Source organism: Canis lupus, chromosome 3 (genome assembly GCF_003254725.2).
Source record: "Canis lupus dingo isolate Sandy chromosome 3, ASM325472v2, whole genome shotgun sequence".
NCBI classification, from domain to species: Eukaryota; Metazoa; Chordata; class Mammalia; order Carnivora; family Canidae; genus Canis; species Canis lupus.
In genome coordinates, this window is record NC_064245.1 from 75,711,010 (window position 1) to 75,723,820 (window position 12,811).

Consider the following 12,811-nt stretch of genomic DNA (forward strand, 5'->3'; position numbering starts at 1 on the left):
TTCAAAACTAAACTAATCGCCTGTCTCTGCCCCTCCCCTAAGCATTTGCCAAGGAGTCCCTTTTCTAAAAATTTTTAAAAATTTATTCATGAGAAACGCAGAGGCAGAGACACAGGCAGATAGAGAATGCAGGACTTGATCCCAGGACTCCGGGATCATGCTAAACAGAAGGCAGATGTGCAACCACTGAGTTACCCAAGTGCCCCCAGGGAGTCTTTGATTAAACTTCATGCCCATGGCAGTCTGGGTACTTGCTTTTTGCCTCATCAGTGCTCTCTTGGCCACACTGGCAGGGTGAATTTCCTGTCAGTTACCCTTCAGCCCGGAAGGCACTCCACAGTGAATCCTGTGCTGGCTATCACATCCGTAAGCATACACTGCAAATTTGTCAGTCCTCTGATGCTAATTTATTTTCCTTCTTGACACTTCTCATTTTGCACTTCACACTTTGAGTATTTAAACTACAAGCTCTAAGTGTGGCTCAGTCAGTTAAGCATCTACCTTCGGTTCACTTGAAGGTAGGACATCTACCCAGTGTCCTGGGATCGAGCCCATCAGGCTCCCTGAGCAGCAGGGAGTCTGCTTCTCCCTCTCCCTCTGTCCTCTGCTTCCCCTCCTTGTACTCTCTCTCTCTGACAAATAAATAAATCTTTTTAAAAATGAAATAAGATAAAAGTTCTATTTATGAATTCATTCGTTCAACAAACACTATTTGACCACCAAACCCATGGCAGGCACTCTTCTAGGGCCTTGTAATTCAGCAATGAACAACAGATAAAGGTTCTTGCCATCAAGGAGCTTGTGTTGTAGTTGTGAAGTAGTAGTGTTCCTATGATAAACGTAATAAACAAAGAAATAAATGTTAGATGGTACCGATGCTTCAGAGGAAAGGAAAAAAGCAGAGGAAGTTAAGGAGGATTAGGAGTGTCCGGTAGTATGTGTAGGAGTAGATTGCAACACGAAATAGAATCAGAGTAGGTCTCAAAGAGAAGGTGAAATTTCATCAAAGAATTGAAGGAAATGAGGGTGTTGGTCTTGTTGGCATCTGATGGATGGAAGAACATGCCAGGCAAGAGGAACCACTAACCTAAGGACCTGAAGCAGAAGCACGTGTGGCAAGTCCCTAGAACAGCAAGAGGGTCATTATGGCTAGAGTTGAGTAAGTGAAACGTATAGGAGAGAAGGTCCTAGAGTCAATGAGAATCGAGTTCATACACAGTCTTTAACTCTGAGTGAAATGAGGAGCTGTGGCAGGTTTGGAGCAGAGTCAGGAAATGATCTGACTGATGGTTTAGAGGCTCATTCTGCCCTCTGAGTTGACAATAGTCTGTGGAGAGGTATGGGGAAAATAAACCGAACATAAAGGAACGCCACAGTATGTCTGGCCCATGGGATGCAAAAAGCGTTTGTTGAATGGATTAACACATGAATGAATGGAATATGTAGGCTGAGGAATGAGACACACAAGCATGAAGTAATGGATGATATGTTCTCACATCTCTGGAAATCAGACAGGACATTAAGGTCAAACATTATCATTACGTGTATGTGAATGCATATGTTTCTGTCTATATACATGTATATAAATATTTACTGCTTGTCTTCGGTGTGAAAAGCACTTTTAATTTTGACAAATGCCTTCACCTAATTTATGTTACATGGACAAATGTGTGCATACCATAGTGTTCATTAATGCTAAGCTCCATATTACAGGGCTACTTTCATTTCCTGAAAAATAACATACTCTAATACTATGAAGCTGAGGTCAAATTTTTTTTTTTAATTCTTAACTTTATGAAAGGAATCTGTTTTTACAGACTAAAGGTTATGGTTTCAATTCCCATTTAGATATATTAGTTTGAAAAGAGGGAAAATTTTCTATAGCCACAGATTTTTTTCTCAACCCAAAAAACTAATAAACGCTTAGGCATGATAAAGCACCAAAAGGGTGAATCTGGAAAGCCCTAAACAAATGTATCTGGAAGAAAAAAAAGAAAGGCCCAATGGCTGTGAACAATAGATTGATAAAGCCAGCAGATGTGTAAAATGTACTATGTTTAAACATGCCAATATAATTTCAAGATTATCAGTATCAAGACTAAACAATCTTAAGATTTGAAGAAATTGTCTCATTCATCTAATTATTCACAAATGATTATCGAGCATGTGCTATATGCCTGGCACTAGCAATGTAAGTTGAATAGGACAATATATGTGCCTGGATAAACAATTGCATGGATTTCCAACCAGGGTAACATCACCCTCACAGAGTGAAAATTCACTCTTGGGCAAGTTGAAAAGACTTTACACTTTTAAAATATAAAATACAAATATACCTATTGTATATCTGTGATATTAAAATTTAATGGGGAGGGTTGACTAGAGGGAAAATGTCTAAAAAGACTTGTTAGGAGGGCAAAAACAAATGAAAAGATTGAGAAATATTTGACTACTGGGAAACATGTAATTATAATAAATAATTATAATAAAATCCGGTAACAGCAGTGATAGGGAGAGTACAGGGTGTTGTGGGAACACACGCCAAACACACTGAAATTGATATGAAAGAGGAAGTCAAGGAAGGCTTCCTGGGAGAAGTCCACCTCAGCAGAGCTGTAAGGGATGACCAGTAAGATTTGTTCAGGCAAGCAGAAGAGGAATGGTTTGCTAGAATCAAGTCCGAGGAAGAGCTTATGCAAAAGCCCTGGACAATCATGCATACAGACTTTTATTGAGCAAAACCTATATAAAATCCTAAACCGTCTAGTTTGGCTAATTTGGCTCATTGATTCATGAAGTCAAATTGGCCAAAGAGAAAACACTGAAAGCTGAATGCTAAATTTGTGTCACATTTTGGACCTCAAGTCTATCCTCTCTTACATAAGGGGCTTTCTTTCCATTGTTTGCCATCATCACAGTGCAGCCCTGACTACCTCCTGCTGGAGAATTCCAACAGCCCACTTACTTCTCTCCCACCAGTGTCTCTAGAGCAACAGAACAACAGGATGAGCTTAGGAAGTAATGTGATAAATTGAGCTACCTGAAGAACGCTCCCAATGTTCCCTTCCTCTGCTCTCAAATTTTCATGTAGATCCAAATCAACTCCTCCAGCTAAGTGTTTGTAAATTGTAAATAAGGCTGCAAACCACTGGCCCAAAAGAATTTGAGTATTCCATTAGGCCTATAGTTCTTAAACTTAAGTTTTTAGATTCTTTTTTTTTTAAGATTTTATTTATTTATTCATGAGAGAGAGAGAGAGAGAGAGATGCAGAGACATAGGCAGAGGGAGAAGGAATTTCCATGTAGGGAGCTTGATGTGGGACTCAATCCTGGGATTCCAGGATCCTACCCTGAGCCAAAGGCAGACGATTAACCACTGAGCCACCCAGGTGTCCCTAAATCTTTAGATTCTAATGAATGCTACAGACCTTCCCTCAGTCATCTAGTCACAAATATTTAAAGAACCTATGATGTGCCAGGCACTGTTCTAATCACTGACAGTACAGCCCTAACAAAGTGACAAAGTCCTTGGAGCTTGTTTTGTCAAGAGGCAAAGAAAGGCAAATGGAAAATATATGAACAAATAAATAAATCTAATATTTTAAATTAACGGTGAGAGTTACAAGGTAAATTTTAAAAGGCTAATGGGTTAAAGAGATGGGGGAATAACAACAGGAGGTGATACGTGAGCTGAAACTAGAATGACAAAGACCAGCTACATGATGATCTGAGGGAAGAGAGCCTCAAGTGTAGTGAGCAACAGGTGCAAAGGCCCTAAGATGGAAACGAAAATGCACAGAGGAAAAACTGATAGTGGGTATACACTTCTACAGCTAGCTATACTGTTCTCAAATATAATTTTAAGTATAAGTGGTTTAATAGACTCTGCTACCCTACATATGCCTTCCAGGAACCCTAGAATCTCCACCAAACCAGCAAGTAAAAAATTAGTGTCTCTACAGCCCAGCACCTCAACTGTCATGGCTACTTTCAGTTTGACCAGAACCTATGTCATATCATTTGTTATATAATTTTCCCATCACCTTTACAGTCACAAATAATACTCATGAAATTATTACACAGCTTCGGGGTGAACACGGAAGTCCTAAAATCCATCTTATATCCTTGAGTTTACCTAAATCGTGGTTTTATCTGCTACAGAGACAACAGCAGACATGTGGGAAGCTGATCCTCTGTGTTTGCATCCTAGCTCAGAGACTTATTTAGCTACGGGACAGGGAGCAAGCTGAGTAAAATTTCTACACCTCAGTTTCCTATAAAATAAGAACAGTAATAATGTCTCATGTGAGGATTTAATAATATAAGGCATGTAAAACACTTGAGAGACATTAGAAATTAGAAATTACTATAATGGTCACTATAAGAATTATGAATCCTTGCTAATCTATGCTTACTACTTCCAGTCCAATTTATTCCAATTTGTCATGACATATTTTTTCTTCATTTCCATTGACCAAATTCCTACCAACTACAAAGCTCAGATAAAATGCTCTACCTACCATGAAATCTCTACCAGCACCAGCTTCCAGAAGAGCTATTTTCCTCCTCTGAACAACTGTTAGTACAGTTTATCCCATTTGTCTAATCATTTGTTGTCTTACAAGGTGATTTTTGTATACGGTCAACTCTTGAAGAACACAGGTTTGAAATGCATGGGTCAACCTGTACACTAATTTTTTTAAAAATAAATACAGTACATTAGTATACATTTATTTTCTTACGATGTTCTTAATAATGTACTTTTCTCATTTGTGATAAGAATACAATATATTAAACACGTAGCATACAATATGGGTCAATCATCTGTTTATGTCATCAGTAAAGATTCTGGTCAAGAGCTGGCTATTAAGAGTCAGTTTTGTGGGAGTCCAATGTTATACTCAGACTTTTGACTATGCAGCGGTTGGTGCCCCTAACTCTTGAGTTGTTCAAGGATTCACTGTACATGTTTTACATACTCTGCTACATTATAAATCACTTAGAGAAACATTGGCCTATAAAAATATACTTTGAGACTGATAGGTAATCTGAAATTTTCTAGTTAGACAAATAAAACAAATTTTTTAAATAGGTGAAATTAATTTTATGGGGTTAAGTAATAATGTATTCTATTATTTCTATATATTATTATTATATATTTTCTTTAACCTCATAACCAAGATAATATAATTTACCATAAAATCAATATAAACAAATGATCAACAACTTATTTTATGCTTTTCCTACTGACTCTTTCAAATCTAGTGTGTACTTTACACTTACAGCACATCTCAGTTGGGACTAGCCATGTTTCAAGTGCTCCATAGACACATAATGGGTAGTGGCTATCATTTGGGACAACACAGTTTTAGGGCATGTATTATCCTCTGTGTCTCTGTATTTTTCATAATGCTCTGAAAAGCAGGATACTCTTCTTCAGAATTTCATTAACTAATTAACTTAAAATCAGTATAAAATTGGGATCCCTGGGTGGTTCAGTGGTTTGGCACCTGCCTTCGGCTCAGGGCGTGATCCTGGAATCCCGGGATCAAGTCCCACATTGGGCTCCCTGCATGGAGCCTGCTCCTCCTTTGCCTGTGTCTCTTCCTCTCTCTGTCTCTCTCTCATAAATAAATAAAATCTTTAAAAAATCAGTACAAAATCTAACAATATGGAAAAGATATTTCTGGTATTCATAACACAAAAAGCAAAGACACAAAAAATAATTCTAGCATCTTTAAAGAATAAGTTCACTCATGGGATGCCTGGGTGGCTCAGCAGTTGAGGGTCTGCCTTTGGCTCAGGGCGTGATCCCAGGATCTGGGATAAAGTACCACATCGGGCTTCCTGTGTGGAGTTTGCTTCTCCCTCTGCCTGTGTCTCTACCTCTCTCTCTGTGTCTCTCATGAGTAAATAAATAAAATATTTTTTTAAAAGAATAAATTCACTCTTTGGAGTGATAAAATGAATTTTTCAATTATATTTCTCATTAAGACTATAGTTTAGAAAGTACTATGTCCTGGATCATTAAAGAAAAGAGTATGTACAGTAATAAGATTATTTGGCCTATTTGGAGAGACAATTCAATCCTACCTTCTTTATAATAATAATAATAATTATTAATTTTAATTGGAGTTCAATTTGCCAACATATAGCATATTACCCAGTGCTCATCCCGTCAGGTGCCCCCTCAGTGCCCGTCACCCAGTCACCCCAACCCCCGCCCACCTCCCTTTCCCCTACCCCTTGTTGGTTTCCCAGAGGTAGGAGTCTCTTATGTTCCCTCATCCTCACTGATTCAATCCTACCTTCTGATAAGAATAGGAATTTTAGGCAAGAGTAATTTACTTTTTAAAAAAAGTGTGCAGCACGGCTGGGTGGCTCAGTGGTTGAGCATTTGCCTTTAGCTCAGGGCATGATCCCGGGGTTCTGGGATTGAGTCCCACATTGGGCTCCCTGCGGGGAGCCTACTTCTCCCTCTGCCTGTGTCTCTACCTCTCTCCCTCTCTGTGTCTCTCCTGAATAAATAAACAAAATCTTAAAAAATAAATAAATAAAAACAAATGTGCAGGATTTGATAAGTCTGGATGAAAATGTTAAGTTGTTTTCCTGATCACCACGTGACTTTTACTAAACACTTCAGTGTGGTGCACTGAAGCGTATTCAGTATTTTCATAAATGATTTTCCATTCATTCCGATGCAGTTAGAGAAAATAAAAGACATCATTTCCATAATTATTAAGAACACACTATCAGGACCAGATCAACTTGAATTGTTCCTGTTAGAAAGTCTATATGAAAGTAAGTGAAAATCCTGATATGTATTTTATCACTCTGAAATTGCAGCCACCCACTCTTTCCTTCTCGATTTTAGACCTGCCTTTCTTTTTAACCTTAAGTATCCCTGTGCCTGAAGTGTAGATTGTGGTAGAGAATTATGAAGAATTAACAAAGTACGGTAATTAGGGAAGTAAAATTACCTACCTTTGGCAATTTCAGTGGTAATTTGCAAATTGGCATCTGATCATGGTTTTCATCAGGTAAAAGAGATTGATCCAAGTTGTGGACTACCTTTTCTTTAGGTATTTTATAAACTACTATGGCGCCCTTATAATGAGGGGAGCTATAGTTTCCAAATTCATCCACCTCTTTGATTTGGAGTTCCAGCCTGGGTTTTCTTTGTAAATGAAAAATAAGCTTGTAATCCTTTCCATAATCCTTCCCATTGCCTAAAAAGAAGTAAAATACATTTGTTACTATGAAAATATGCCACTTGGACTTATTTACTTCTTTAAAATCCAAATAATAATTTCACTTTTTAATACAATTTAAGCTTTTTTGGTAGCATTGCCTTTTGCCAAAAGATAAGAGAATGAGAATGCAGACAGATTACTAAAAAGATCTCTTACCTGTAATGGGCCTGTTGCTCTCTGGTTGCTCCTAGAACTAATACTTTTTGATTTTCATTTTCCCTTACAGTTTGCTATAACAAAAAACTATTGGAAATATTCAGTTCTTCCTGTATTTGGAAAATTATCTTTACCTTTCGATAATTGTCTTTTTCCTCTCCCCTAACTACTCATAGCATATGGTACACTATCATGACCTCACAACAGGCATTCTAGGTGTATGGTAGCTACCAGCAACATGTGGCTTTTAAAATTAAAGGTGAAATTAATTAAAATCAAATAAAAATAAAAATAAATTCCTCAGTCACTCAGTTACATTTCAAATATTCAATAGCAACGTTTGTCCAGTAGCTACCTTATTTGGCAGTGCAGATGCAAAACATTTCCGCTATCACAGAAATAGAAATGTTTTAGCAAAATTTCAAAATGAAACAGCAACTAGATTCCTATTAATGACATTTCTACTGAAATCTGATTAATTCCCCCAAATAAGGGTATATCTTCTCAACTGCTCATTGAAAATCTAGAGCTTTAATGAAGATAACTTTTTACTCATGGGGGTTTTACCGTGACAATTTACCCTGTCATTGCAATGGCAAACAGACACTGCCCCTTTATGTCTGCATTACCCTTAGCAAAATTTAAAGGTAAACTATTCTAGCAGTTAAGATAGTATGTTTCAAATTTAAAGAGCCAGATCCAAGGCCTGCCCAACTATTTTATCTACACTGTAATATTTATCCAGTCCTTTCACATCTCTGACCTTCTTCAAGGCCTCACTTTCTTATCTTTAAAACAAGAGAGATAAAACTTACCTCCTAGGATTGTTCTGGGAATGAAAAGAAATAATATGGATAAATTGATCAGCACAAGGGCCTAGTACATAATCAGTGCTTGATAGAGGATAGTAGTAACAGCAAATGATAAGAAAGAAGCAGAATTTTTCAACTGGTTTAAATTTGTATGATAAAAAACAACCCACTTATTTTTTTTTTAAATATCAACCAAAAGCCTTTATATCAAAACTGCAACTACCTCCTATTCCTAGACACCTGAAGATTGGCTACTCAGAGCTCTCTCTCATGGAAAACCTTCCCATGAATAAGGATTCAGTGAAAGATGTAGATGACACCAATATTTTTCCTCCTGTTGGACTGCTAGAGGTCATTTTGGTGAATCTCTAAAGAACAGTTAAATCTAGGATTTAAGTGACTCCAAGTTATGAAAGGTGTTGGAGTATGTCTCTTCACATAAGTTAATATTTTAGAGGCATCTTGGCTCCCTGAACAGAATTATTCCTAGGACATCATAGGAAAGGAATGACAAGCCAGGGCTTGTTTTCTTAAAAGAATTTCACTCTGGTAAAAAAAAACAAAAAAACAAAAACAGAGAGAGAGAGAAAGAGAGAGAGAAAGAAAAAGAAAGAGAAGAAAAGTGTTTGGAATCACTGAAATGTCATAGTAAATTAGGTAAATTAGAGTCTCTAGATCACTGGAATCGTATCTGGCAGTTCCACTCCATGCTAAAAGAGTTGCTACTTTGGTCCCAATAGAATACAACCTAATAAATTTCTCCTTCTATCCTCTGAAAATACTCCTTGCTAAATACACAATTACTCATAAGGAATAATTTAGATGCAGGATATAAAGACTGAGGGTGAGGCATAGCTACATTGGTTCAAATTAGATCTTAAATTTATCTGCCTCTTATTGCCAGTTAATTTTTTAAAATAGAGATCTATAACGTAAATCTCCAACAGTCATGTTTATATATGAATAAAGATGAAATTGTTGAGGATTCACTAGTAATAAATAGCATGATCTTAGTCTTATAAATAGCATAATTCTTTTTAAGTTGGAAGTTCATTGTTGCCAAGATATAGCACTATAATTGGAATATCCCTTGTCACAGAAAAAAATTTTTTAAAAAGAACAGAGAGCACAAAGAAATTTCACTACTCTACTTTTTCCTCTCTCACGTTGGCATTAGAGAAATAAAAGTAAAATTCATTTATTGCATACCAAATTATGAAATCTACCATCAGTTGACCTTTTGAGAACCTCTTTGTCCTCAACATATTATGTAATATAGTTCCTAGAAGACCTTGAAATAGTAGCTGTTCAATAAGAATTTCTCATATGAAGAAATACAGAGTTTACTTTCATAAGTTACTGGATGCACCTTCTGACAGTGTATTTCCTTCTCAATGAGGAGAATTGGAATATTTTTCAAAGATGACATAGAAAGTACAAATGTGGAAATATTTACTTTTGCTTAGAAAAGTCAGATGAGTAAGTGAAAGGCTAGCAAAATGGGGAACCAGAAGAATTTTATAAGAACCACTGGCTCAGGGTATTTCTGTAGTCTAACACATCTCCACCACCTCTACCTGTAAGCCAGCATCATCCCTTGCTTGGTTTATTACAATGGCTCCTTAACTCATCTCCGCAATTATTCTTTTGCCTCTGAGATTATAACTGTGCTGAGAATCTATTCTATACTCTAACCCAGATCATGTGACTCTTCTGTTAACAATCTGGCTCCCCATTTTCCTTGGAATGAAAAGCAAACTCCTTGCTATGACCATCAAGGAACGGTCAGTACTCACCTCCTCCCCCCCAACAGTCCTCTCACTCCCGTGCTTCCACCCATTTCAGCCCTCTTGCAGTTCCTCAGACAGGTCAGTCACACATCTGCCTCTGTTCGGTGGCATTTGTAATCCGTCATCCTGGGACAAACTCCCCTGAGATAGGATTTTGGCTTCCTTTCTCACCTTCTTTGAGTCTCTGTTTAAACGTCACTTTCACAAAAAGGTCCTCCTTCATGGGTCTATTTAAAATTGCAACTCTGTGGGGCACCTGGCAATCTTTAAAAAAAAATTTCAACCTTGCCACTCCCTCTAAGACTCTTGATATCCTGCCCTTTCTTTATTCATCCATGAGGCACTTTTCCCCCATCACACTGTACATCTTATGTACGTATTTGCTTCTCTGTCTCCCTCCAATAGAAAAGTACACACAAGGGCACAGAATTTCTGTTGAATGACTAAAAGGGTGGTCTTTTATATATATATAGATAGGTTTTATTTATTTATTCATAAGAGACTGAGAGAGAGAGACAGAGACACAGGCAGAAGGAGAAGCAGGTTCCCTGTAGGGAGCCCAATGTAGGACTTGATCCCAGATCCTGATATCACACCCTGGGCCAAAGGCAGACGCTCAACCGCTGAGCCATCCAGGCATCCCAAGGGTGGTCATTCTAACATCCTACACATGTTTCTGGGAAAGTCACTTCCCTGGGTCAAAGGGCACTCAAGGCAACTTTGACTAGATGTTATGTGTCTTGCTAAAGTCTCATTATATCAAATTTTTTCTGCCTATTTCCTGGCACTTTCTGGATTTTGTGAGCACTGAGGGTTTAGATGACATGCACTAGGAAATTTAAGTGCTAAATTAACTAACAGCTCTACCCTGGAGAATGAAAGCATACTCTAGCTTATGTTGAGAAGGATACCAAAGGTTAAAATAAAAAACCCAGGGGAGCAGCTATCTTATTTTCTCTTAGAAGGAGAAATAAAGTACATGGCCCATGACCTCACTCAAAAGAATCATCCCTATTCTATACAAATAGATACTAAAATGTTGACATTGCTCAAAGGACAGTCATTAAATCCATTAATGGAAGTTTTAAATACTTTTAATTGCATCATTCTATACTGTTAAGTTCTTTCCCAAGTTTTTGTCTTCCATTCTTCCAACAAATATTTTACCTTCTAAGTGTCAGGCACTGTACTAGATGCTGGGGGTTGAATGGTGCCCACCAACAGGACAGGACCTGCTCTCAAGGGATGGTAGTCAGAGAAATGGACGCTGATCAAATAATTAAGTGAATAAATAAAATTGTATCTATGGTCATGTACACAAAAGAGAACTACCTTAAGATCTGAAAAAGTAAGATAAGAACTGACATAATCAGGAAAGATGGGAACACTATTCTAAACATGATCATCAAGGTGAGATATGAAAATACAGGAGGAGGTAACTGGAGGTGGGTGGGGTAGATGGGAGGGGAGAAGAACCCTCAGGGCAGACATTATCTGGTTGTATGACTTTGAGACTCACAGAGACTATCACAGGCTCTAAAGAAAGGATGAGGTATCAGTGCTTTCCTGACAATCTTGCTCTTTAAATGGAGAAAAATCCAGGGAGGCCACAGATCTGAGCAGAAAGGCAAAGCAGAAACAAGCCTGGCACCCCTGCCTGATTCGTTTCCCTCTGGTGGAGACGAGCTCTTCTCCATTCCTTACGTGGAGGAACTGCACAGAGGCTCGCTAGCCTCAGGCACTCTTCTTTCAGCCTATGCTCCCCCTTCCCCATTACAGGCAATAATGACTTGGTACCATTGCTTCCGGGAAGCACAGTAACTCACTCCCATTTAGGGCACTTGGTAAACACAGCTGCTGTCCCAAGTATTACAGGAAAATCACTGGCATCATTAGTTCGGGTGGGACACTTCCAGTTTTGGAGTCTCTTCTTAGAGAGATTGTCCTGGGTTGGACACTGTGGTTTCCGCTTTGGAAGCCAAGTAGAAAGGGGTCTCGTCTACCTTCCTTCCCTCCCCCACCCTTCCCTTTCCCTTTTTCTGATACCCTTGTCACTGACTAAGTCCTGCCAGCTGACTCAGATGGCTGGGATGCTGAATGGGGAAGTGGAAAAGACAGTTCACGTTGGGACACTTTGGGTCTCATTTCTGAGATGCCAGAAAATGATGGCAGCCTCAGCTTCAAGCTGCATCATTTTTGTGACAACAAAGAGCCAGTGGAGCTTGGCTTAATTTCCAGAATCAGAGAGAAAATAGGCATCATTCAAAATCAATGAGATCTGTATCAATTTATAAGTGAACAGAAAATATTTCTTCTAGGCAAGTCTGTCACAAGATTCCTGGGCCAGAAATCCCCACAAAACCCATGCCTGAATTCTCCCCTCCACCTCACTTTTACATGCATACCTGTCAGAGTCTATTCCACCTCAAGGAAAGAAGTTACAGAGGCGAGTGGTTGAATTCATAAAATAGAAATTGCTGGGATGGCAACTTCTCCAAAAATCTTTTTTAATCTCTTCTCTCACACAGCTGCTTTCTCTCTGTGTTCTGCTTTTTCTTCCTTTTCTCTTTCTCTTCATCTCCTTTGACCTCTTTGACTTATCTATTCTCTCACTTTTCCTCCCTTATCCTACAACCTTTCATATGCATTCATGCTGTTTGTTTTTCTTAGTATTGCCATATACTTGCCCATTCACTGTGTACCTACTGAAAGCTCTTGATGTACCGGGCACTATTCTAGGCTCAGGGGTACACAGCAAGAGGGACATAGTCATCCTCCTTGTGAAATTTGCATTCCAGGG

At 38.4% G+C, this 12,811-nt stretch overlaps 1 protein-coding gene across 1 annotated transcript in view; it reads right to left on the bottom strand.

Moving 5' to 3' along the window:
• DTHD1 (death domain containing 1) overlaps positions 1-12,811 on the bottom strand; it is a 75,401-nt gene that overhangs the window by 25,614 nt on the left and 36,976 nt on the right. The window contains exon 9 of the mRNA XM_025437288.3: positions 6,985-7,229. Within this exon, the coding sequence (XP_025293073.2) occupies positions 6,985-7,229 (245 nt within the window). The remainder of the gene's footprint in view (positions 1-6,984; positions 7,230-12,811) is intronic.